Here is a 26677-nt window from a genome sequence, read left to right on the forward strand (position 1 = left end):
TTCTTTCTCCCAGCATTCTGTTCTGTTTACTCTGCCTACCTAATTTTATGTCCTATTAAAGGGCCAAGGCAGTTTCTTTATTTAACCAATGAAACAACAGATAGAAAGATGACCCTCCTCCATCACCTTTCATCTTTAGTTGTAAACACCCAGCATCTAACTGAGTTTAAGAAAGCCTCTCTATGTAGTCCCCAAGCGCTGATATAACAAGCATGCACCAGTAAGTGCAGCTAAAATGGACTCCTGAGCTACATTCCAGTCACGTCCTGGAACGCTGGCAACATATTTAGGTTACTTAGGCTCTTTTATTTGATTCACAAATTGTTTGTATTTTTAGAAATAAGTTTCAGTTGTTTAAAATTTTTATATTGAGCATTTTTTAAAAATTCCAATCATATATTTGTTGGTTTGGAAATTTATTCCTTTGTAGTAAAGTGTAGTCTACAGGATAATGATTCTTTAGAAGTTGGCTTGGTATTTAAAGTAAAAAGGCTGGTACTCTTCCAGCTTCCAAATAGCTTGTGAAACATTGAACCAAAAGGTTCTCTGGCTCAACTGCCCCCTTTCCTTTGGAAGGAAAATAGCAACAGAAAGACTCATGATTGTCTCAAGCCCGATGACAGTTTCTGAATAAAAAGTCATTTTTTTTTCATGTTCAGCATTTATACAACCTTAAACACCTGCTTGCATTTTTGCAGCGACACCGAGAAGTTCTTTCTTCCCTCAGGAAGATGACACTTTGTACCTGTGTCCATCCTGGGTGACTCCACATCGTGGGGTGAGGGAGGGCTGGTGAATGCTTTAGGACTGGGGGTGCAGGAGAGAGGAGAGAAGCTGCAAGGAACCTTCATTTGGCTACCAGAAGAATCTCTTTCTCTTTCCTTCAGTGAAGTAGTAGGTGGAAGAAAGATAAAATGGAGGTAATATTCAAATGAAGTAAATAGACAGTAACAGCAGACAAAAAAAATCAATTTTGTTTTTCTTCATTACTTTAGATTCTCATATGGCTACAACATTCCATTATTTTCCTTATTTATTTGCTCATTTGTTTTTGATTTATTAAGACAGGGTCTCTTGTAAACGAGCTTGGCCTCAAGCTTCCTGTGTAGCCAAGGTTGGCCATGAGCTCTCCTGTTCTTCCTTCCTGTACCTCTTAGACCAGGCTTAGGGGAGGGTGACACTGTGCCTGCCCCCCTTCCCCCTCCCCCCTGTCCCCTCCTCTCTCCTCCCCTTCCATGTATTGTTTTGTAAAAAAATAGTAGCAAAAATTGTATTCTTCCTTTATGTTAGAGATAAAAAATAAATTTTCTCTTGATATGTGTGTCGTATCATCATGTTCATATTTAAATGTCCAATACAGCATAAGGTTTAAGGTAATATATATCTTTTATGTTAAAAACTCCGTGTGCAGCAACATATTTAAATTTTATTATTTATAAAAATGATACTATTACCGAATAGTTTCCTGGAAATGGTTAGAATTTCATGGGTTTATAATTACACAGTCGGTGTCATGTGGCCCACATTGATTTTCCGTTCTCCCAATTTAGAACCATGTCTGAGCAAACCTGGTGAGAACCGTCTCTTATTACAGTAATTTACTACAGAGAAGATCTTTGTGGGAATCTAAAATTTTCAGTAGCCTTATAATACATTTGTTATCTTTGTGGGTGTATGATGATTACCTGACAACTGAAAAATAATTTCTCTTGACAGCTTTGTGGTTAAAAATAAGTAATTTTGTAATCTCTGGTTGGTTTAATAACAATGGGAGGTCTGCTTTCCCATCCTCTTTGGTAAAAGAAATGAGCACTTGTTATGTGTGTGTGTGTGTGTGTGTGTGTGTGTGTGTGTGTGAGAGAGAGAGAGAGAGAGAGAGAGAGAGCGAGAGAGAGAGAGAGAGGAGAGAATGTGTGTAAGAGTTTGTGTGTGTGAGAGAGAGAATGTCTGTATGAGAGTGTGTGTGTGTGTATGGGTGTGTATAAGAGGGAGAGGGAGGGAATGTATGTGTGAGTGTATGTGTGTGTGTAAGAGAGAATGTGTTTCTTTTTTAATATTGTCCATGTAACTTTACTATTTGCTTCTTTAAAATATAGTATTTATGTCTTCATATTTTGTTACATATAATACAGTGATAGAACAGAGGGCATTGATCATGCCAGGCAAACATTCTGCCATTACACCACCTCAATGTTTCCTTCACATTTGGCTAGTGAAACAGGTAGACGTTCATCTTTCCAGTTAAAATACAGAAAACCTACTTTGGTGTCTAGCATGACAAAATTATAACATCATCTATACAAATAAGGGCATCAGAATTGTTAATCCCAGAGGTAACTGTATTCTGCCTATGTTTTGTTGACCAGCTTTGCAAAACATACTTTTAAAATGTCACTGAGTAATTTACTAAAAATACAACTAGGTTTTACTACCTCCAATTCATTTGAATGCAGCAAACCCTCAAACAGCCGTCCAGCAAACCCAATTTTGTAAGCCCTGGATCTTCTGTATTCACAGCATCGAGCTGTTTAAGAGCAGATTGTATGATCTGCTGAGCTTCTGTGTTACAGTCAATAGTGCGTCTGCCCTTGAGATAGTTCTCTGATGTGCTTTGAGGAATTAGAAGGCTCAGCTACTCAGTCCTCTTTCTTGCTTACAGTCCCTGATGTGCTTTCTGCACACTGGTGCTGGCAAGTCCATCACGGAAAATACATTGCCGAGAAGGGGATTAAGGATAGCGAAGTTTAATCAAATGCATGGAACAAACAGGATGCTGTTCTATATACCTCAAAGAATGTGTGTTTCTGTGAGTGTGTGTGTATGAGAGAGAATGTGTGTGTGTGTGTGTGAGAGAGAGAGAGATGGAGAGAGTGTGTGGGGGAGCGTGTGTATGTGTGTTTGAGTATGTATGTGTGAGTGTGTATGTGTGCATAACTGTGTTTGTGTGAGTGTATGCATATAAAAGTATGTATTGTGAGTGTATATGTATGTATATGTGTGTGAGTGTGTGTTGTATGAAGATGTGCTTGGGGGAATAGGGATTGAACTCAGGTGTCGTCTACACTGAGCCAGGATCTCTCATTTGAACAGAGAGCTCACTGTATTTATGCGGGTTCTGGGATCTGAACTTCTGTCCTTGCCTGTGCTCCTAGCTGCAAGCACCTGTAACTGCTGGGCTCTCTCCAGCCTCTAATGAAAATTGTTTCTTTTTTATTATCTATGTGTGCCCACGTGAGTTTGTGTGCATCATCTGTGCGTGCATGTCTGGGGAGGCACGTGTCCGCGGGTGACACCTGAGACTATGGTAGTTGTGAGCACCTTGTGTGGAGACTGGGAAGCAAACCCAGGTCCTCTGTCCTCTGAAAAAGCACTAAGTGTTCTTCACCACTGAACCATCTCTTCAGCCCCTAATTGGACAATGTTAAGTGAAGTTCTAAGACACTGGAATAGCTGGCTACCGGTTCAAGATTTATTTATCATACCGGCTTAGTAATATTAAAGAGACCTCCACTTTATAGAAGGGAACTGTCTGAAAATTAGGGGTCTAACAACTTGCTTGGCTATAAAGAGGTGAGAAGCTGAAGAATATTCACACAAAATTCATGTCCCCTGGCACCTGTTAGTTGTGACTTTAAACAGGAATATTTCAGATACCACTAGGTTTCATGAAGCCACACTAGATTCAACAACTGGAGTCCTTGAGAGGAAGGAATTCAGACAGAGACACAGTGACAGACACTTAAGAAAGTTTGGTGTGAAGACGGAGGAAGAGATCCGGGTTACACTGGAACAGTGAAGTTGTTGGCAGCCACTGGGGTTAGGAGAAGCCAGGAAAGATTTCTTCCCTGGAGCCTTCACGGGAAGTGCAGTTTTGCCGGCATCTTCGCCTCAGACTCTGGGTCCAGGAGTGTGAAGAATAAATGTCTGTTGTCTTGAGCCCACCCAGCCTTTTTCTTTGTATTAGTTGTTATGTTAACCCAAAGAAACTAGTTCAGAAGAGATTTGCCTCTGTTTTGTTATGAACAATATAAAAACCATTGTTATATCTAGTAGAGGTCCCCGAGTCTTCATACAGGAAGACAGGCTGAGTCCACAACCCTGGAAATGCCCTGCATCTCAGAACACTTTATCACCCTCATGAGCCGGGGCTGCTGGGAGCCACCATATCGTAGCCTCACACTTTATTTTCCATACCCGACGTTACCTGGGGGAAACCAGCAGAAGGAAGACGCCTGCACGGCAGTTAAACAGATGTGGTGCTCGCTGTGTCCCTGGACGGCCGTTGGTTGTTGTTCAAGCATGAGCCCGGGAAGTTATCTGCCCAGTTTTGTGATGTTCATCCTCTCCTAGTGGCATTAAGTCCTTCCTTATCGCTTTTGCTCATCTCACAGCAGTTCTGCCTGTTTCTTTAAGGGGAATTTTTTTTTGCCACAGTAATACTTCATGTAGGCTCTTCTCTCCGATAGAATTCATGAATTGTTTTAAATGAAACTTTTATTTTTGGTCCGGTAGCTTTAACTCATTAATTTTTGAAAATTTTTTTCTTTAATTCCTTCCTTCCTTCCTTCCTTCCTTCCTTTCTTCTCTCTCTCTCTCTCTCTCTCTCTCTTGAAAACAGCTTTTCCCCACTCACATACTATATCCTGGTTACAGTTTCTCATCCCTCCATTCATCCCAATTCTCCACCTCCCCTTCCTTCTAGATCCACACCCTTTCTGTTTGTCATTAGAAAAAAAACAGGCTTCTAAGAGATAATAATAAAACAAAATACAACAAGATAAAACAAAACTAAATTTATTGGACTAGAAGAAAATAAACAGCAAGAGCCCAAGGGAAGGCACATGGGACTGATAGAGATGAAGAGAACCACTTGTTCGCACACTAAACTGGAAGTCATAATAAACTTGCCAAGAACCTATAAAGTTAAATAAAATTAAAATAAAAATAAGATTAAAGAGAGCCCTGACATCATGTTTTGAGATATGTTGATGCCATCATGATGCTATGAGATAAGCTAGTGCCCGCAATGACACCACTGAGCTCATTTTCCCTTGGCCACCTACTGCTGGGCGTGCAGCTACCCTATCAGTAGCTTGTTCCCTCTGAGACTCACTTAGAGAAACCACATTTTCATTTCCAAGTTGTTGACAATTTGAGGTGGCTTCTGGGTTAGGGATGGGGCTGTGTCTCCCTCTCCCAGTAGGTCTAGGACCCCGTCTGTTTTAGGCTTGTGCAGGCCCTGTGCATGCTGGTTCTATAAGATAGCAGGCCCCAGTGCTATCTTGTCTCAGGGTGTTAGTGTGGGGTATGGGTTTCTTCTTGTAGAGTGTGCCATAGTCAAATCAAGTATTGATTGATAACTATCACAAGCTTTGAGCCACCATTACACTAGCCTGTCTTGACAACAGGACACCATTGTAGATCAAAGGGTTTGTGGCTGGCTTGGTGTTTAGGTTAATCTTTTGGTAGCCTGCAGAGTGCCCTCCTGTACCGAGGATGCTGGAACATAGGGAGTGACAGCTCTATAGGCAGCAGCTTGACTTCTCCATGTTCAGTGAGTTGTGTTAGTGTTGCCCTCAGCTGTGTGGCTTAGCTGTCAGTTTGTGGAGAGTAACTATAGTCTTGTCAATAGTGTGTGTTGTTTGGGGGATCATAGGACCTCTTTGACCAATAATATATAACCCGGTGCTGGTACTAGGAGCTTTATTTATGACAAGAGATGCCTGGTTGGAGCTTTCTCCCCATTATTTGGCAATTTTATTTATATCCCTATCATATATCTGTATTTTTTGTGAAGCTTCTCCTGTATTAGGTTTTCATACCACATCTCAAGTGACTCTTCATTTTATTGCTTCCCTTTTCTATCCCTCTTCACTTGATCCTCTCATTCCAGTCCCCCCCGCCCACATCCATCCATAGCTATCTATTCTGTTTCTGTTTCCTAGGGAGATCTATTTGCCCACCTCTAGTCCCTTACTCTGTCACCCACCCTATGTGCTTCTACAGATTGTAGCTTGGTTATTATTAGCTTAGCAGCTAATATCCACTTGTAAAAAAATATGTAACCAGATATATATCTACCATGTTTGTCTTACTGGGTCTAGTTTACCTCATTCAGGATTATTTTTTTTCTACTCTCATCGATTTACCTGCAAATTTCATGATTTTTTTAAAATTGCTGAGTAATCTCCTACTGTAAATGTACATTTTCTTTATCAGTTCATCTGTTAAGGGACATCTAAGTTGTTTCCAGTTTCTGTCTATTATAAATAAAGCATCATTGAACTTGGTTGAGCAACTGTTTCTGTGGTAGGATGAAGCATCCTTAGGGTATATGCTCAAGAGGGGTATAAATTGGATCTTAAGTTAGAGCTATTTCCATCTTCCTGGGAATAAGCCACACTGATTCCCATAGTGATTGTATGTGTTTGTACTCCCAACAGCAATGGATGCGTGTTTCCCTTACTCCATATCCTCACCAGCATGAGCTGTCATTATTTTTACTGATCTTAGCTATTGTGAAGGGTGTAAGATGAAATCTCAAACTAGTTTTGATTTGCACTTCATTGATGACTAAGGATGTTGAACGTCTCTTTATCAGTCATTTGCGTTTCTTCTGTTGAGAATTCTCTGTAACCCATTTCTTTAATTGGGTTATTTATTTTCTTGATATCTAGTTTTTGAGCTCCTTATATATTTTGGATGTTAGTCCTCCTTCATAAATGATTGCTACATGTTCCCAGGCTTATCAATAAATACAAAACCAGTCCAGACCAGGAGTGTAGCAGATACAGAGTCCTGAGTCCAGTCCCTAGGACCAAAAACCAGTACAACTATTAAAAAAAAACTTCACTATAAACCATTTCTTTGTCTCTCTCTTTCTCTATCCCTTTTCCCCTCCCCCCTCTCTTCCTCCTACTCTTTCTCTCTCCCTTCTTTTCTCTCTCTGTCTCATTTTGATATTGGACCTTTCTGTATAGTTCCGGCTGGCCTGAAATTTTCAGCCCCCATGCCTCTGTACTGCCAAGTGCTGAGATTCCAAGTGTGCAGCAACACATCTGACTTTGGAATTAGTCATAACAAAGAATAAGATTCATAGCTCAGGGGACACTGAAGCATCACTTGCTCAGGAAATGCGACCCCCACTCTCTCCCTCCTTTTATCTCTCCCTCCCCGTACACACATGCACGCACACATGAATTTGGTGTATTTCATTTTGTTAGGTTGTGGAATCCGCTGTATACCCTGGTCTGGCATCTTAAGTAGGCATGATGCCTGTTTAACTGATGCGCAACCTGAGATCCACAGTATGCCTCTCTTTAAAAGGATGCTTGGGAATATGACTACACATCAGGAATATGGTAATCTGAAAGAGACATGGTCTGCTTGATCAAATAAGATAGACGCAGGAATGTAGGAAGAGGAGATAAAGTACAGTCTTAAAAATTACAATATCTAGGAAAGGATGAAAAATGGGAGAAGTGGGGGTCTAAAAAGGCTTTTGGCAAATGCGACTCTAGCCCCTTTAAAATGGGAAAAGTTATTGAATTTCCACTTGAGCATTTTGGGGGGCAAATGGCCATGACCCGAGTACTTACTCGAGCGGGTTTTCATCATTTTATAATCCAGACTCCTTTTGTGTTATCTCATTTTGTTTATAATGAATTGTAATATTCTTTTGAGATCTTGTGGGCTGACTAATAGAAATATTGTATGGCTTCGAATTTTATAAATAAATGATCTCTTTGAATTTCCTAGAATAAAAATATACGATTTTTTTTATCCAAACAAACCATTAAATGGACACAAAGGTAGGGAACTTCTTTTAAATAGTACTGTCTAATTAGTTAAGACTAAACATCTGTACTATTATGACTGAATTATTGTATCAAGAAGTATGAAGAAGGTTTCTAGCACAGTGGATTTATTTCTTGAACAAAATGACAGCAAGGGAAAAGCACTATGACTGGCAGCCAGATGTGGAGCCCATCTCTGTGAGGATATATTGATTTTCTAGTTTTCTACAACACATGCCTTAGATTATTATATATGATATGTAATACCTACTTACACAGTAGCTGGCTTCTTAAAGTCAGATGAAGGTCTGGAGAATTTTACACTTGGTTAGATTTGAGAAACTTCGTGTACGTCAATGGATGCTATTAAAACATGGGATTCTAATTGTATGTGTGTATGTGTGTGGAGGTCAGAGGACAACTTCCAGGACTTGGTTCTCTCCTCCCATCATGTGCGTCCTGGAGACTAAACTCTAGTCCTCAGGTTTGACAGCTCATGCCTTCTCCCCATGCCATCTTCCTGATACAAAACACATAAGTTTAAGTAGAATGCAGTTTCTTAAGTTCAGTTACAATGTATAGTATAAAATAGATATGTGTACAGAACTATAATTGTATTTGTTTCTCTAATTTACTAAAATTTAAAATGCACTTGCTGTTTGCCTGACTAGGTCAACAACCCTATGTATAGACTGTCACAAGTACACAGAAACACACGAGAAAGTGTTTGTTGCATCATTGCTTATGGCAGCAAACATTTATCCAAATATGTGTTAGGACAGGGCTATCATGAATTATTTTCATCCCACAATGGGATATCATGCCACTATTGGAAGAATGGTGATATAGGAAGATGTCAGGATTGCTTTGAGGGAAAGACAAATTAGGCAGAATGATGTAAATGCTATCAAACCATTTGTATATTGAAAAGGATTTTTTGTTTATTTTATTTAATTTTTTCCAGCAATATAATTTGATCATGTTTCCCCTACCTCAAAGCCTCCTATTTCCTCCCCACCTTCCAACCTACCCAGCTTCATGTTCTCTCTCTCTCTCTTTAAAAAAAAAAAAAAACAACTCACAAAACACAAAAACTGAAATCAAAACATGCAAAAAAGCCTAGTAAGACAAAAACAAACAAACAAACAATCAAAAACACCCCCCATACACACATACAAAAGAACATGAAAACAACATCGAGTTCATTTTGTGTTGGCCTACTGCTTCTGGACACGGCGCCTGCCCTGGAGTGTGGTTGATAAGCCCAGTGACACTCCATTGTAAAAAGTGGATTTTCCCTTTATCAGCAAGCATCATCAATTACAAATAGCTTCTTAGTCAGGGGTAGGACTTTCTGTCCACGTTCCCTCTCAGTGCTGGTCCCCTGCTGGCTTGAATCTGTGCAGGTCTTATGAACCCTCCTGCCACAGTCTCTGTGAGTTCTTATGCGCCTAAGTCTGGAAGATCTCTGTTAACCTCTGGCTCCTGCAATCTTTTTGCCACTTCTTCTGCACAGATCCCTGAGCCTTGCGAGAAGAGGTTTGATGAAGATATCCCGTTTAGGGCTGAGTAATTCAGTCTCTCACGCCTGCGCCTGCGTATTACCCAGTTGTGATGTCTTATATATTGTGGATCACAATGTACTGCAAGAAGCTTCTAGTTGAGTGATGCACTGATTGATGGCCACAGCAGTGTGTCCTTAGGGGTCATTTTACAGCTCTATACCTTTAGCAGAATAATCACAAGTTCTCCCCTAGGCCCATGACTTATGAAGTCTCAGGTTTTTGGCCACTTTAGCATTGTCAGGCATGGGTTCCACCTCATGGAGTAGACCTTTAGTCCTATGAGAAAGTGGTTGGTTAATGCCATCACATTCTGTCATTCTTCCACTGGTACGTCTTGCAAGTTGGTTGCTGTTACAGGTCACAGTGTTTACAGCTAGCTGAGTGATGTTGATGATTATTTTTCTCCTCTGGCAGCATGCATGGTGCCTTCCAGTGCCAAGAGCTAGTTAGCAGAGGTTAAGCTCAACTTCTTCATGTTTGATGACATAAATAAATGTTGGCTTTAGCAATAGGGTCTTACCAACAGGTTGTGAAGAGCAACCAATAACACTGGCGGTAGCCTGTAATATTTGTGGGACTCCTTTGGCCAACAACTCAATAAGATATAACCCATTTTTTCGCCATGGAGGTTTTACTTGGTAGAATAAGATATCCATTTGGGGCATTGTCTCACCCATTATATGATGACTCAGTTTAAATTCCTCTCATATATTATCTATTTTGGGAACTTCTACAGTAGGTTTCCATATGGTTTCTCAAGAGTCCTTTAGTGTCAGTTGTCCCTCCCCATCTCTTTCCCCTTTTCCTCTCCTAGTCTAGTTTCCCCTACATCTCTTCGTAACCTATGTTCTATTTCCCTGCCCTTGGAAGATCCCCTTCTCCCTTCTGGTCTACTAGGTAGCTATCTTCTGTGATGATTTGGATTGTAACACACATAACAAAAACTTAAAAGTTGACATTCAAATATAAGAAAAAAACATGTACATTTATAATCTGTATAGGGATTACAGCATTTTATTTAGGATTGATATTAGAATTTATTCCTTCTATAGATATTCTGTATATGCATAGTATATACACAAACTATTTCAAAAAGGCTTATTTTTTGGTGGTACATATGGTTTGCACAGTGTACATAAGGGATCCAGTTTATTCTTTACTATAAGTGGTATAAATCCTTAGCACTTTTCTCCTAAATGTATATTATTTAAAAATAGCAAACAAAATAGTCCTTAAAATATGAAATTATTTGGTCATTTATATTAGTAATAGGACATAAATGAATTAAAATGCTTCATTATCATTAAAGTCTCTAGTTTAGAATAATAAATATTATCAAATATATTGAAGGAAAATAAAGTTCATTACTTTACTTCTTCATTTATTTGTTTATTACCTTTTATGTTTATGGGTAATTTGCCTGCATGTATGTTTGTGCATCGTGTTCATGTGGTACTTGTGTCAGGAAGAAGATATCAGATTCTGTGGAACCAGAGTTACAGATGGTTGTAACCATGCGGGTGCTAGGAACTGATTCCAGGTCTTCTGCTAGAGCAGCTAGTGTTCTTTTTTTATTGATTTTTATTGAGCTCTACATTTTTCTCTGCTCCCCTCCCTGCCTCTCCCCTCCCATCAACACTCCCTCAAGGTCCCCATGCTCCCAATTTACTCAGGAGATCTTGTCCTTTTCTACTTCCCATGTAGATTGGATTTATGTAAGTCTCTCTTAGTGTCCTCATTGTTGTTTAAGTTTTCTGGGATTGTTATTTGTGGGTTGGTTTTCTTTGCTTTATGTTTAAAAACCACATATGAGTGAGTACATGTGATACTTGTCTTTCTGTATCTGTGTTACCTCACTCAAAAATGATGTTTTCTAGATCTATCCATTTTCCTGCAAAATTCAAGATGTTATTTTTTTTCTACTGTGTAGTACTCCATTGTGTAAATGTACCACATTCCTTATCCATTCTTCGGTCGAGGGGCATTTCCAGGTTCTGGCTATGACAAACAATGCTGCTATGAACATAGTTGAGCAGCTAGTATTCTTCTTAACCACTGAGCCACCACTCCTGGTTTCCTTGCTTTCTCATTTGAATAATTGGGCCAGGCGGTGGTGGCACATGCCTTTAATCCTAGCACTGGGTGTGGGGGGGGCAGAGGCAGGCAGATCTCTGTGAGTTTGAGGCTAGCCTGGTCTACCAGAACTAGTTTCAGGACAGGCACCAAAACTACAGAGAAACTCTGTCTCAAAAAAAAAGTGAATAATTGTTGATTTATGGTTAATAGCATCTGATAAATTTAAAATGCTAAAATGAGTTCTTACCATTATTTTGAAGTATTACATATGCTATGAGAACATATATTTATATTTCAGTATATATTTATAAATTCAACTGGAGCCGGGCAGTGGTGGTACATGCCTTTAATCCCAACACTCGGGAGGCAGAGGCAGGCAGATCTCTGTGAGTTTGAGGCCAGCCTGGTCTACAAGAGCTAGTTCCAGGACAGGCTCCAAAGCTACGGAGAACCCTTGTCTTGAAAAATCAAAGTGAATAAATGAATGATTGAATGAATAAATAAATAAAGTCAATTTGAATAGCCCAGGCCAATGAGGTCTCTTTCTCTCCTGTTTATGCTTCTCTTTAAAGTGTCATGGACACACTCAATAGTGAGTCAACCACATTGAGTTCCTCTCTGCATTAGGGTTTATACAGACGGGCTCTGATCATAAGCTGTTCTTCGACAGACTCCTGTTTTTTTGTTTTTGTTGTTTTGAAGTGGAAATTAGTGGAAGATTCTTTTCTGTTGTCTAATCATCTAACTTTTCCTGCAGTGTAATAGGGGGGTGCTATTTAAAAACAGAATTATAATTATATTTATAATTATAATTATACAATGACACATTTCCAGAGTGGGTATTAAAAAAATAACCTTTAATAACTTATGAAATATTTTTATGGTCTGTTCTCCTGGCATATTTTCTCACACAGTGGTTGCTGACATCTATTATTTTTTAATCTGAAACCATAATTATTTGTGATTATCTTCCCTCTTTCTTCTCTCTTCATGTGTTACTGTTGACTTCTGAAACCTCTTAGGAGAAAAATCTGTGTTTTGGTTGATCATTGTTGAGCTGAAAACAATACTTCAAAGAGCTTTCTCTCTGTGTCCAGGCCACCTCAGTGACTGTTGACCTTTTCTTGTATGGTCTGTATGAAGCTAGTGTTCTGATTTCAGGTAGAACCAGATGTGTCCAGAAAATAAGAACTATCTCAATCATGTGTTTGCCTGAACACTTGTAGTGGGCTCTATGGACTGTTAACGGTTCTCATAGCCCAGTGGAGAATATTTGTCTTCTGTCCTGAAAAAATAATAGAGTGGAATATGAGAAAAATGTGCAGTAAATCTGACTAGGAGAAAGCTTAGATATGGAGTGCATAAATCACAAGTTCGAGATCCAATTCGTGTGTAGTGTTGGGAAAAGACTACAGGATTTGTAGTCATCCAAAGTCTGCATCGTTACTTGGCGACTGTGAGCGTGGAACTTTTAAGCCTTATAGCCTTGAGTCTTGAGAGTTATAGCCTTTCAGAGAGCAAAGTGGTGGAGTCCAGTTCCGATGGATACAACTACGAATCACTCCTTCACCTAAGGCTCGGGGAACATTGTGGAAAGATTTTAAGAGCCAGAGAATCAGGGAGTTTGCTGTGAGCTTGTTTTTCATAACCATATTAGAAGTTAAACCCATAAAGATTCTGAATGCTTAACTGTGATCTGAACAAGGAGAGCATGAACAGACATACCACTTGCAAGCTGAGTAGTCAGAGGCCAGAAAGAGGAGGTTGGGAAGCTGGCCGGAAAGTTTCCTTTCTGGCCTGAAGTTGGTCATGGCTGGGCATTATAGGAGGTTGGGGTGATCAGTAACATCTTAATATTTCTTGGGGTTCATTGGACAGGACAGTCAAGAATCTAGGGGAACAAGTTAATTTACTTCTACAAGTCAAATTGGGGTAGTTACTGGAATTGTCACAGTTCAGCCAAAATGGAGGCGTTCACAAAATGCCATTGTCCTGGCCAGCAGTAGGGTCAGGGACTGCACTCTGCCATTTTACTGGAATTCTCCAAAGCAGAGTGTTCCCAACTACCATGGGATTATCTCAGAAACAGTGGCAGGCATCAGACTTTCAGCCCTATTGCCTCCTGTGTCTTCTTACTCTTCCCTGTTAACTGGCCAGCATGGGGTATTTTACCAGCGTTGGTCCTTCAGGCAGACTAACGCGGGTAACATTTCCACTTCATCTACTCACTCCTTCAGTCCTCCTCTTTCACTTTTTCCTTTAAAAAAAAATCTTTGAATATCAATTTAATGACAGGCTTTCTGCTACAGAATAAATAAGTTAGTGGGGGAAAGGTGATTTAGAGCAGAGCTTTCCGAACTTTTATGTGCACATAAATCACCCGTAGACTGCGTTGAAATGCAGATTCTCATTTGTAGGTCTGCTGCGACAAGGGCTCTATATTTTGAAGCTGCTCCACGGTGCTGTGGTCTTTGGAACATTCTCTCACTGCCGAGTGTTTCAAGACAACACCAGAGGATGCAGCTCATCTGTGTACCGTTTCTTTTCCAGTTGTGTTGAGAGAATTGCATTCAGTTGATGTGACCAGTTGCAGAGGGAACTTTAAACTCTACCCCCAGACTGTTAGAAGAAAAGCAATTCCCAACTTGAGAAAGAACGCTATAAACTTGATGTGAGCACCACAAAAACAGATCTTTTCCTCCATCACAGGAATCTGATGACTCTCAAGTGATGCCCGTTTCTTTTTGCTCAGCTGGATGCTAAATTACACTGCAATGTTGCTCAGAAGGGAATCCCTCAGAACTGGGAGATAGCTTATTAAACCTATCCTGGCGCATGGGCCACACACTTATCTCAGCATTTTGACTGCTATAGCATCTGCATAAAAGCAAAGTTAAGTCCACCTTTATTCCCCTGCCTTCTGATTTGGCGTCTGCTCAATAGGCACGTTCATAAATAATTCTGTTGGAGCTGGCTGGACAATGCTAATCTGGGTGATGAAGCCCTGTGCAGCGTATATGGAGGTGCAGTGTAAGACGCTTCTGGGGCCAGGCTCATGCCCTTTCTTTCTGTTTCCAGGGAGGAGAACACTGTTACTACCAGGGCCAGATCCGAGGAAACCCTGGCTCATTTGTTGCCCTGTCAACATGCCACGGACTCCAGTAAGTGTCACATAAATTACTTATACATTTGCTGTTTCAGTAACTTTATGTTTAATGTATTAGTAAAAGTTAGAGTTTCAGAATGTACTAGTACAATGTTAGAGTTTCGGGAGCCAGAGGCTTTGAAATTATGCTGCCATACAGTGATACTTGGAGAATTTTTTTAGTTTCGTCTAGATACAGACTGGAGTGGCTTGGGTTAGTTTGTTCTCTGTTCCTGGGGATGATTAGCTCCTCCAAACCAATTCAACCCTCTACTCTTCCTTGGTTTGAGTCTTTCTATTTTCCTGAAATGATAGAAATCCTAGCAGATGAACATTCATGGCTCTCTGCACAAACAACACAGATGACCTCAGAAGCTCTGTGTTCTGCAGAACCCACGTAACTCACAGCACTGTGGGAGGGGACACACACGTTCATGGAGCTCTGAGGGCGAGTTTGTCTTTCCTTTCTTCCTTTCTCACGACCTTCCCCTCGCAGAATGTTTGCTGATGGTGAACATGGGAATACACCTCTCTCTATCCTGTCTGGGATGGTGATGCATGTGTTTACGGCCTCTTGAGAACTACCAGTTCATCTCCGAGCATCCTGTTTAGACTAAATCATTTGATTCTTTCTGGCGTGTTTTACTCTGTTTGGTTTTTTGTTATTGTTGCTTTTGTTTGCACGGAGTGAGCTAAGACAATTACTTTTAAGTTTTGTTGCTAGATATCCTTTTTGTAGTGAGTTGGAAATGTGGCCTTTTCCACTAATCAACTGGTACTGTGAGCCGCTGTGTATCCGCCACTGGAAACGTTCCGGCAATTTTATCTTGGGTGAGCCTTGAGACCTCAGTGTAGTAGTAAGCAGGGCAAATTTGCCTGGCTTTATCTTGTAGAATATTATAGGTATATTTAGGTATATATTTTTTATTTGAGAAAGTAATAATAAATAACATCAGGGCCAGAAACAAATGGAGAATTGGCGCTGAAGGACAGGTAGAGCCTGAGAGACCCAAGGTGTCACCTGCAGCAGGTGGAGGGGGCCCTGCAGCATCCTTTCAGAGAACCTTGAGTGGGCGTTAGATCTGGAATCTGCAGTAGCGATGGAATGAGAAAGCCTGGAGAGTCTGGCCAGTGGCCCAAGTGACAGCTCTGGCCAAGCTCTGGAGAGAGGTCCGTTAGACAGATAGACAGAGAAACTGCCAGGGTAAGTAGATGGCCAGAGGACGGAGGCTGTGCACTCGCTTAATGCAAAGCCTCTTGCTTCTTATGACAAATAAATGCATATAATTGCATATGTTCCTCGAGTGAAGAGAGATTAACAACATGGCATCTTTGCCTTGATTTTCTTACCCGATGAAAGAAATGTTGCAATCATTGTCATAGTAAAAGTGGTGTACCTTATCTCAACACAGCAGGCCTGTAGGCTTGGTATATTATGTTTGATCTTACTGATGTTTATATGAGCAAATGTGTGTTGGAAAGCAGAGTGATACAAAAGTAAGAGACCTTCCCCACCTCTGTATTACTCACAGAATCTCAGCCCAAGTCACAGTGTGAGCATGGTGCTCACTGCTCTCCGGTTTGCATCCCAGTTTCCCAAATGGACAGTGTCTGAGACCCAGGAGGAAGCGATGAGCTTCTCCTATGGGCCCTACTGGGCATGAGCGTCTAAGACAAGAGCTGGTTCTACCCTCTCACAGTCCTCTAAGGATGGTGGGAACTGTAAACAGCACCTCTCAGCATCCTGCCTCAGTTGCTTTAAGTTAGTATATTTCATATATTTTGTATCTATCTTTACAAACTCTCTCACTTAAAACTAAGCAAAGTGAAATTAATAGACAAGTCCATGATGTGTCTCCAAGTACAAACAGAATTGTGTGCTACGGTGCTTAGACTTTCTTAGATGGTATAGACATGGTTCGTACATTTTGTTACTGATGAACCCTATTATGATCATGATTTTATTTCTGAACACAATTGCCTCTAACAATATGTTGGAGGGATATTGCGGAACATTAAAGGACATAGGCTATCTCAGTATAATGGTTTAGGTATAAGCCATATTACTACATACAGAATTCTTCTATTATGAATGACCAAGTACATAATGAGGTTTTTTCATATTTCTGATTCACTGCATTTAGTTGAGGAATATAAAATGTGAAAATTATATTAATAATCTTTTCTCATAGAGTCTATAGGGGTACATTTTTACAAATTCAAAGGATTAATAGCAATTATTTTGGTCCATGTATGTTTGAGTTATCACAAAATCTTGTAACTATGGGAACCTAAAAAGATGAGATCAAATATAAGTTTATTGCCCCCTTGTGGAAATTTGTAAAAATGATTGTTACCTTTCAAAGTCTTATTTTAATTCAGCTTTATAGCAACTTAGCTCAACTGTTCTAATTATTTGGTTCTATCTATAGGGTGTAATTGCTTTACCCTTATCATATGTAGAATTTATCTTATAATGTAAAGCTGTCAACCTACAAAGCAAATGAAACAGTTGTTTTACTATTCTTTATTATTATTATTCAGGTATTAGTAAAAACATGTTGTTATGAGGAATCAGAATCTTTTTATTTTTATCTTTTTTGTTCTCGTACATTACATTCTAACCACAGTTTCCTCTCTCTCCACTCCTCTTAGTACCCCCCCCACACACACACAACCTCTCCCCTTTCCAGATGAACTCCTCCTCCATGTCCTTAAAAAAAGAACACATTGGAGATGTGGTGGCACATACCTTTAATCCCAGCACTTAAGAGGCAGGGCAGGAGGATCTCTGTGAGTACGAGGTCAGCCTCGTCTACAGAGAGCTTTCCAGGACAGCCATGACTGTTACACAGAGAAATCCTATCTTGAACTTCCTCCCCCACAAAAAAATGAGCAGGCCTCCCAGGGATACCAACTGAACATGGCATAACAAATTACAATAAAGCTAGGCACAAACCCTCCTATCAAGGCTGGACAAGGAAACATAGGAGAAGGAAAAAGGTCCCAAGTACAAGCAAGAGCATCAGGGACACGTCCACTCCCACTGTTAGGAATCCCACAAGAACACCAAGCTGCACAGCTGTGGCGTCTATTCAGAGGATCTAGATCAGAACCTTACCGGGTCTGTGACAGTTGCTTCAGTCTCTGTGAACTCCATTGAGCCCTGCTTAGTTGATTCTGTGGGTCCTGTTCTCCTTGTGTCCTTGACCCCTCTGGCTCCTACACTCCTTCTTCCCCTTCTCTTTGTGGGGTTCCCCGGCTCCACCTAGTGTTTGACTGTGGGGCTTTGCATCTGCTCCGTCAGTTGCTGAACGATGCCTCTCTGACGACAACGGGGCTAGACGGTTGTCCGTGAGTACAGCAGAATGTCATCAGCAATCCTTTCATTGACTTTTTCCTTTGCCAATAGTGTTTGTTTCTGTCCTGGGTTTCTAGGCTGTCTGACGTCTGGTTCTTGGCCATCCAGGCCAACGAGGCATGGGCTCCCTCCTGTGGCCTGGGCCTCTGGACACTCGCACATTTCTGTGCCACCATTAGCTTAGCAATATTGCAGGGAGGACAGACTGTAGGTTGATGTCCTGGTTCCACCTCTGGGAGCCTTACCTGGTTATAGATGACAGTTGGAGCTCTATATCCCCTGTTACTAAGAGGCTTCACTAGGGTCACTCTTGTAGATTCCAGGGAGTTTCCTCTGTACTAGGTTTCTAATAATTTCCCAAATGGTCTCCCAATTCCAGTCTGATCTCCTAGTACTCTCCCTCCATCCCACCCTGACCTGATTCATCTCATACCCAATCCTAGCCATTCCCAGTCCACCCATAAACTCTGTTCTGTTTCCCCTTCCTAGGGAGGTCCACAGGGGTCTTCTTGAACCGTCCTTGTTACTTAGCCTCTCTGGGTCTGTGGATTGTAGCATGGTTAGCCTCTACTTTATATCTAATATCCACTTAGGAGTGAGTACATAATGAAAAAATTATTCTAGCTTGCTTTCTATTGCTGTGAGGAAACACTGACCAAAGTCAACCTGGGGAGGAAGGGGCTTATTTTATCGTATACGCTGTAGTTCATCTTCAGTGGAAGCTCCAGAATTTGGCCAGTTCTCACCACTTCTGTAATGACCACTATCTTCTTTGGGTTATTATAACAATCCTATTCTACTAACCCCTGCCCTTAATCTTGCTATTCTCTAGGGTATTCTAACACTGTAGCAAGGATATTTTAAGACAGGGAGAACCAAGCATAGTGGCTCATGCCTGCGATTTTAGCGCTTGAGAGGCAGAGACAGATAGATTGCTGTTAATTCAGAGTCAGCCTAGGGTTGACTGACACTGTCTCAATAAACAAGCAATAAAACAAAATAGGGAGAAGGCATTTCCTCCCTTTAGAAGTCTGCTTGTCAGTCTTCTCATTGGAGTAACAGCCAAGGCCCTCAGAAGAGGCTACCTACCATACCCACCAATGGGCCTCTGACTGCATTTTTCCATTACTCTGTCCCCTGCCCATTCTGCCCTTACCATGCTGTCCTCTTACGTTTCCTGGATCATGCCACGAGAGCAATTGAAATGCCGTTTGTACAGTATAGGTAAGCCATCTTCCTTGTGGAGCCGTACCCTGAACTCCTAGAAGAAACCCGGTCTTCTTGTTCAGCTCTCTTACACCCAGGCTTCTAGTGCTAATCACTAACTTGAACTTGCTTGATTTCCACCATAAAGTCCATGTTCACCTAACTTAGATTTCCTTCCTTATTATGTGTCTATTTTTTTTATTCTCCTCAAAACGTAATTCAACAGAAAATTGTTCCCTTATGGCCCACTCCCTGCATCTGCAGCCTTGCCTTGTTGGTTCCCTGTCGGTTCACTCTGAATGAGTGAGCAAAGGTGGTCTCCGGTTGCAGATGACCAGTTTGTGTGTCCAGGCTTCCTGTCTTCCTTGTGTGAGAGACGGAATCTAGGAAGGCTACTTCAGTGTCTCTCCTGGAAAAGCGGTCATGGGTTCTCTCTTTACAGTTGTGGAAAGATTTAGTTTGAGTTGTTCAAATTCATTCGCCTTATTGCCAAAGCACCTTCCAGGGTGTGGTTGGAGCCCATTCTCAGAATGCTCTCAGGCAGCCCGTGTTGCCAGCATTGCCCCGCTCTTTCTGCTGTTGTAGGCTTTGTTGGTCTTCTCAGTACTGGATGGCTGTGTATGTTAGGGGAGCGCTCAACAACCAAGCTGTAGCCTTACCTGCTGTAGCATTTGATTTCTGGACAGGCTCTCCTGACCTGAATTTGCCCAGATCATCCTTGACCATGAATCTTCTTTCTACCATCTGACTACAAGTACTTGGGATTGCAAGCTTATTTCCCCACTTCCAGCTGCCGAGACTTGTTTTAATTTCTGAGGCAGACCTAACAAAGCACACTGGAATTACAGGAGTCTGCTGCCACTCTCGGCTGAGACTTGTTTTAAATACGGCTTCCAGAGTCCCGGCCATGAAGTCTGAGGAGGGTTTTTTGAGAATTACACTTTCACAGGTATTCTAGGGTGGCCTCTATTGTAAGTCTCACAATTCCGTGTTAGAAGAATAATGAAAAGCAGAGAATTCAGTTTTGAGCCTGGAGTTCAAGACGGGAGGATCTGCCTTAGTGAGGTCAGGGACAGAAGTGTATGTGCTATGTCTGTGCGATGTCTCACCTGCCTGTGCGATGCCCTGCCTATCTGCTGAGGATGGGGCTCTGGGAAATAGACACTGAACGTGACCAGGCCTGTGCAGCTGACCCTTCAACGAGCTTGCTCTGAATGAGACTTGGTAGCTCTGTCTAATTATTTTCTTGTGCTCGGCAGTGGGATGTTCTTTGATGGGAACCACACATATCTCATCGAACCAGAAGAAAACGAGACCTCCCACGTAAGTGCTCCGCCTGCCGTGCGAACGGCAGCATTGGTGCTGAGACCTTCATCTTGTTCATCCCTTTCCACCTTTCGTGTATGTTATATTGTTAGGGCCAGGACTACACACACACACACACACGCACACACGCACACACATGCACGATACTGCATGTGTTGGGAATACTTTCCCTGAAGTATCTTCTGAAGCCACCACTTCTCTCTGTTGCATGATGGGCCTTAATTTAGACAGCTATACCAAGTATCATGACTGTGTAGCTTATACCACAGAGTATTTTCTCATAGTTATCGAGGCCGTGACATTAAAATTCGAGGTGACAGTAGGGCTGGTGTCCCCCGAGCACTCTCCCCTCGGATGGCAACTGGTTGCCTTCCCACTGTATTTTTACTTGGCAGAGAGATATTTCTGATCATCTCTTCCTTTCCATTATAAGGACATCAGCCATACAGATCAAAGTGCCTCATTTACCCTTTGTTATTTCCTCCTATTAGGAAAAGACTAAGAAGACTAAGATTATAGACTACAATACCCTCATTGCTCTTTGGCTAAGGCCAAATCTGTCAGGCTACGGGGAAACAATACAGTTTTCGATCTTTTTTTTTTTTTTTTTGCATATACAAACCAGCTTCCTTGTTTCATGCCATGTTGGCCAAACATTTACAGAGGAAGTAATTTCCAGGATGCACATTGTTTTTTCACTTATTAAACAACCCTGTTTGGGGAACCATCTGATGTGTGTTCCCTGAGGACCTACTAAAGCTGCTTTATCACTTTGCAGGACACTGACTTTATAGAGGCTGTAGTTAACTTTCATACTAGGACATTCTATTTCTTTAGCACTTAGATGAAGCCAGATGAAATCATTTGAATGTTTAATAATTTTGCTTAGAAGAAAAAGTGTTGTGTTATTTCTTGCCTTCTGGAACTGTCTATGTCAGGATTCTGGGCATCGCTTGTGTCTGTTGGTTTGCTTGTAGTCACCAGGAAAATTGGTAGCCTTGGTCATTGGCTATCTAAGCTACCTGGCTCTAATGTAGGGGCAGGAGTCATGAAAGAAGCCATCATTAACCCATGTTCCAAGAGGCCTTACATTCCCTTGGGGAAATAGGCCCATTCATTTATTTTCCGTTACTGCAGCTTTGGCCTTTCTGCCCCTGAGGCTTCTTGGTTGCAATTGGTGGCTGCAGTGTTAGAAGAATGGGACTGTGCAGCTGCTCACGGCCCCTTATAAACCTGGAGCAGCGTAGTCAAGCTACAGGTCCCTAGTCCCAGCTTCTCCAGCTACGATCACCTGAAGCCAAAGATACTTACTTGCCATGTGCTTAATCTCTGCCCTTTGCCTTTCAGGAGGACTCTCAGTTCCACTCGGTTTACAAATCCAGACTGTTTGAATTTCCCTTGGATGACCTCCCAACTGGTATGGTATTCATTTTGGGGATTTCTTTTTAAAAATAATTATTGAACATTGCTCTAGACATTTTAGGTGGTCTGTCGAGTTGCACCAAAGGGTTCTTCCTTGTTTACAATTGAAGAAAAATATGGCTTAAGCACACAGAAGGAATACTTAAGAAATTAAGACTCAGTGTTAGGAATGAGACATAATTTAGAGTAAAACTGGTAAATGATGTGAAAATCCATCCTTGGGAGAATGATGGTTTTGTGAACACAGGCATGAATCATCTCCCCATGTGCTGTTTCCTTCCTCTCCTTTTGCTGTAGCACTTTAAGCAAAAGCTATAATTTAGCCTTTCATATAATTGTTTGCTACTTGTGAAATGGGCACATATTTTCCTCTCATTTGTGTTTATAGCTTAATTGATGCAAATGTTCATTGGAGAGGGGCATCGGCATGTCACCTGGCAAGCGGCGCTGACCTGGCTGCTAGCACCCCATGTTTGTGGAACACTGACTATGCAGTGGACATTTGTCTTTAGCTCCTTTTAATTAACTTTGTTTTTGCCGTAGCTTTGTATGTTAATATAACATGAAGATGAAGAAACAGAGGTTCAGCTAGTATGTCTTTTCCAGGGTCCCACAGCTGCTAAAGGTCAAGGATCATGATCCTTTGAGAGACTGCTGTGAGAGACTCACAGGAAGACGTGAAAACATTGCCAGCCTCAGCTCATAGCATCTTGCTAGAGAATGAGGTGAATGCTGAGTTCTAATACCCCTTCCTCTCTGGGTTGAGTTGTGACTCACTGGCCTCCTGTAGTTCTTCTGCCACAGAGAAACTAGCACTTTCCACTGTGGTGAAGGGATTCAAGATCCCGTTTGATAGGATCCACTGTTTTGGAGGCCAGTGAGCTTGCTCAGTGAGGAATGGCACTTACCACAAAAGCCTAGGGATTCGCTTCGGTCCCCAGAGCCCACATGAAAGCTGGAGAGAACGGACTCCAGGACTCCACGGAGCTGTCCTCTGACCTCCCCGTGGGGCGTGGCACGTGCATGCCTCCAGCTATTGCACACATAACAAAATATTAAAATCTGAAAAAGAATCCATACTTGGGGAAGTCTGCCGATAAACGCGCAGATGCTCTTGCTCTAAAGAGAAGCTGCTGTCCTTTCAATAACCATATGAAACTTTTTATAATGCCAGTTATGGGACCAGAATTAATCATGAATGGCTGTGTGAGAATAAAGCAAGCTACAGTGTAATAGGTCTTACTGGAAGCAATCAACATTGATTAATATTTAAAGTAATAATGATTCCCCACCAAAGACTTCAGTATAGAAATGTAACCATACAATTTTTTTTTAAAAAAAGCTTTGTTCAGGGTTCTTTTTCAGAAATAATTACAGAAGTGACTTGGCATTCTTTTTCTTTTTTCTGATAAGGTCCAACTTTGTAGCCCACCCCGGCCCCAGGCTTGCAGTGATCCTCCTGTCTGACCTCCTGAGAGCCAGGGCTGCTGTCCTGAATTTTCAGGCTTGGCCTGTTTCTAGATTTTCAGTCAGAGGTTGCCGCTGTTGATTAGGGCAGTGCATTGTCTTTCAAGATTACTTAGAATTTACTGTGACAAACTAGATGGAAACAAGCGAAAGTCAGAAATACGTTTCTTTATTTTATTTTAGGTCGAATGAAATTGAACCTAAAACAGGGTTATAGGTCACCACTACCATTTCATCTTGTTTGATGTTATCTATTTCCTAGAGATAGAAATAGTATAATCAACATTTGTCAACTTGTTTTAGCTTATAGAACCTTTTATTTTATATACTACATCTCTTAGGACAAATGTTCCTTAGAACATGTTTTGGAGGGAAAAGAATCTTGCTTTCAGTGGACTAGTTGACACTCTTTTGGAAACTGATAAGCACAAAACACAAGCCCGTGTGTGTCTCACTGGGCTCCCAGGTGACCCCTATTGAAATACAACGTTTTTATTACTGAGACCCTTCCTTGTGCCGTTCCCACTCCTTGCCTTCAGCTTCTACAATCTATTTTCTGCCCAGTTTTTCCTATTGGCTAGTCTTGTCTTTTGTAGGGCTTTAAGCATATGAAACCATGTATTACATGTAGTTTCTTTTGCTTAGCATATTTCTGGGGGTATTTATGTTGTCAAAATAGCAATCACTTATTGATTTTATTATTGAGTGTATTCTGTGGTATGAATAGATTACAATTCTTCTGAATTATGTTGATGGGCATTCAGGTTTTTCCAGTTTGAGGCAATTATTAATAAGCAACCATGAATATTCTTGTATGTCTTTTCTGTTTTTCCATCCCCTTTATTCATTTCTTTTTTGTAGAGGCATGCTTTTATTTCTTCTAGTAAATACCCTAAGGAGGGCCTGGGAAGGTGTATGCTAAGCTTGGGATCAATGTCATAACACTTCAGCCTGTTACCAAAATAACAGGCTAGGTGATAGCCACATGTTGCTGGCCTCCTCCCAGGGCTTTCAACGCTCCATATTGGGACTGTAGGTCCAGCATGTCCCCAGGTGATGCCAGTTTTATTGATCCAAAGATTCTACGTTGGAAAAGATTGTTTTATGAGCAGTTGAGTAGCTTCTTCAGATGCTTCTGTCACTCTGCTCACACACGGCGCCATGTGGCAGCACTGTTTACTCCAGAACTTGAGCAACACATACCGAGAAATATCTTTGGTTCGTGGTTGGCCGTGCTGGTGTGCATGACGCTATGCATTGCACTTTCTTCCGACAGTTTCCTGACTGGGGGTGATATGTAGTGTGTACTTGCTAGTCACCATTGTGTTTTTCTCCTTTGGTTTTTGCACTGTACAAGGATTTACATATTCTGCATTTGATCTTAGCCAAAAGTTAAAAAAATGATTACATAGTCTGAACATAAGGCCTTTGTTAGATATGTTATTAACACTGAATTATTTGGATTGAGATTAAGTATTAAAATAGGCTTCTTCTTTTGACTCTTCTCATTTAGCCACCTGTGTCTACTTTTTTGCTTATTGTGGCTTTATAGTGTATTTTGAAATCAGGTACATATACCCTTCAGTTTTGTCCTTTTTCAAATTAATTTAGATCTTCTAGGTCCATTGCATTTTCACATAGGCTTTAGAACCAACTTGTCAGTTTCTGAAATTCCTCTTAGGAATTATGAGATCATCCCGAATGTTGAGATGGTCTGTGCGAAACAGCTCGGCAGGGAGTCTTCCGGCGCGTGGGGCTAGCGTCTCCTCATCTGTCTAGCCTAGCGTGTCTCCTCATGTGTCTAGGGTTCGTTGTTTGTTTTGCATGAGTCCCTGATTTAGTCCCTAGCACAACAAAATGAATTCTCAGCCCTTTCCAGATATACTGAAACGCAAAAGATGGCAATAAACGTTTAAGACATTTACAGTTTCTGTTTGAGGTTTGCCATTTTTAGTACAGAGCTTGCTGAGGATAAACACTTTTTATCTCACAGTTCCCGAGAGTCAAGGGCCCGACTCTGGCTTAGTGGAGTGCCCATCGCTGATTTTTGTAGTGTAACTGTCAGCTGCAGTTGTAATCCTCGAAAGGCTCTAATAAGAGAGATTCTGAGCTCCACTCACTCAGGCGTGATTAGTGGGAGTGCTATGTGCTTTTAGCATTACACACTATGAATCTTTCATATTGAGATATTTATTGCCGTAACGTTACCTATCTGGTGTTAATGTGTCTAAGATGTTCTTTATTAATTCTTTGAGAATTTCATACATGCATATAATATATTTTGGTCACACTCATCCCCCAGTCCTCCCTCAACTCTTCCCAGATCCATCCTTCTACTCCCCACTCTCTCCCAACTAACTTTTAAATAATAACCTCCAAGTCCAATTTGATATACTCATGCATTGAGACCAATCATTTTATCGCTAATATCTGCTTATGAGTTAGTACGTACTGTATTTGTCTTTCTGGGTGTGGGTTGCCTCACTCAGGATGATTTTTGTTAGTTCCATCCGTTTGCATCACTTTGTAGAAAGTCCCCCCTTACAGCTAACATAGAATCTAGAGATGAATTTATCTGTATCTATGAATAGTCTGTGCGTGATCTGACATGCAAATAAGAGGGACTCGGATTGTCCCATTGCCCTTTAGTAGCAAACAAGGCCTTAGATAAATCTTGTCTTGGAAGAGAATGTCTGTGAGTTGGAAACAATTGAGTCCAATTTTGGTGTCCTGTATCAACTTCCTAATAGGTCGTGTTAAAAGTGTGTTCCATATCTCCCCTTTATTTTGCTGCCCCCAGAGAAGGTTAGTGATGGAAGCGAAAATCAGGCTGGCTACTTAGCAGATTTTTAATTAAAACTGTGTAGTTATTCATAAAATGATCACGAGAAAATCGAGCGTTTGTGTATTGCATTTACCCATTAGATACTTATTCGTGGTTAACATAACATAATTGCTTAATGTTTCATGTACTCTCTAAGTAGAAAGAAAAACTAGTGAAATTTTGCCTTCTAGTAAAAGTCTGGAAAATGCACTGTTTGTTTTTATTTTCTTGTAGAATTTCAACAAGTAAATATGACTCCACCAAAGTTTATTTTGAAGCCAAGACTAAAGCGGAGTAAGCGGCAGGTATGTGTTTGTAGAACACAGGGCCTCTGGACGATCATTTGAGTCTACAGTCAGTGTCTGCAGGGCGGGGGTTAAGAACTAGTGCAGCCTTTGTGAGGGTGGGGACACAGTTGACAGATGCCACAGGATGCGTTCTTTTACGAGTAGAGGCTAGACAATGCATGAATATGGAGTCCCCTTTACC

At 41.2% G+C, this 26677-nt stretch overlaps 1 protein-coding gene across 11 annotated transcripts in view; it reads left to right on the forward strand.

Moving 5' to 3' along the window:
• Positions 1–26677, forward strand: part of LOC121434714 (disintegrin and metalloproteinase domain-containing protein 22) — a 224827-nt gene that overhangs the window by 129890 nt on the left and 68260 nt on the right. For all 11 annotated transcript variants that reach the window (XM_041633616.1, XM_041633617.1, XM_041633619.1 and 8 more), the window contains exons 5-8: positions 14516–14598; positions 20409–20472; positions 21823–21892; positions 26423–26493. In XM_041633616.1, the coding sequence (XP_041489550.1) occupies positions 14516–14598; positions 20409–20472; positions 21823–21892; positions 26423–26493 (288 nt within the window). The remainder of the gene's footprint in view (positions 1–14515; positions 14599–20408; positions 20473–21822; positions 21893–26422; positions 26494–26677) is intronic.

Source organism: Microtus oregoni, unplaced genomic scaffold, assembly GCF_018167655.1.
Source record: "Microtus oregoni isolate MIOR12 unplaced genomic scaffold, Mior012 000044F_ref0000062, whole genome shotgun sequence".
Classification (NCBI taxonomy): domain Eukaryota; kingdom Metazoa; phylum Chordata; class Mammalia; order Rodentia; family Cricetidae; genus Microtus; species Microtus oregoni.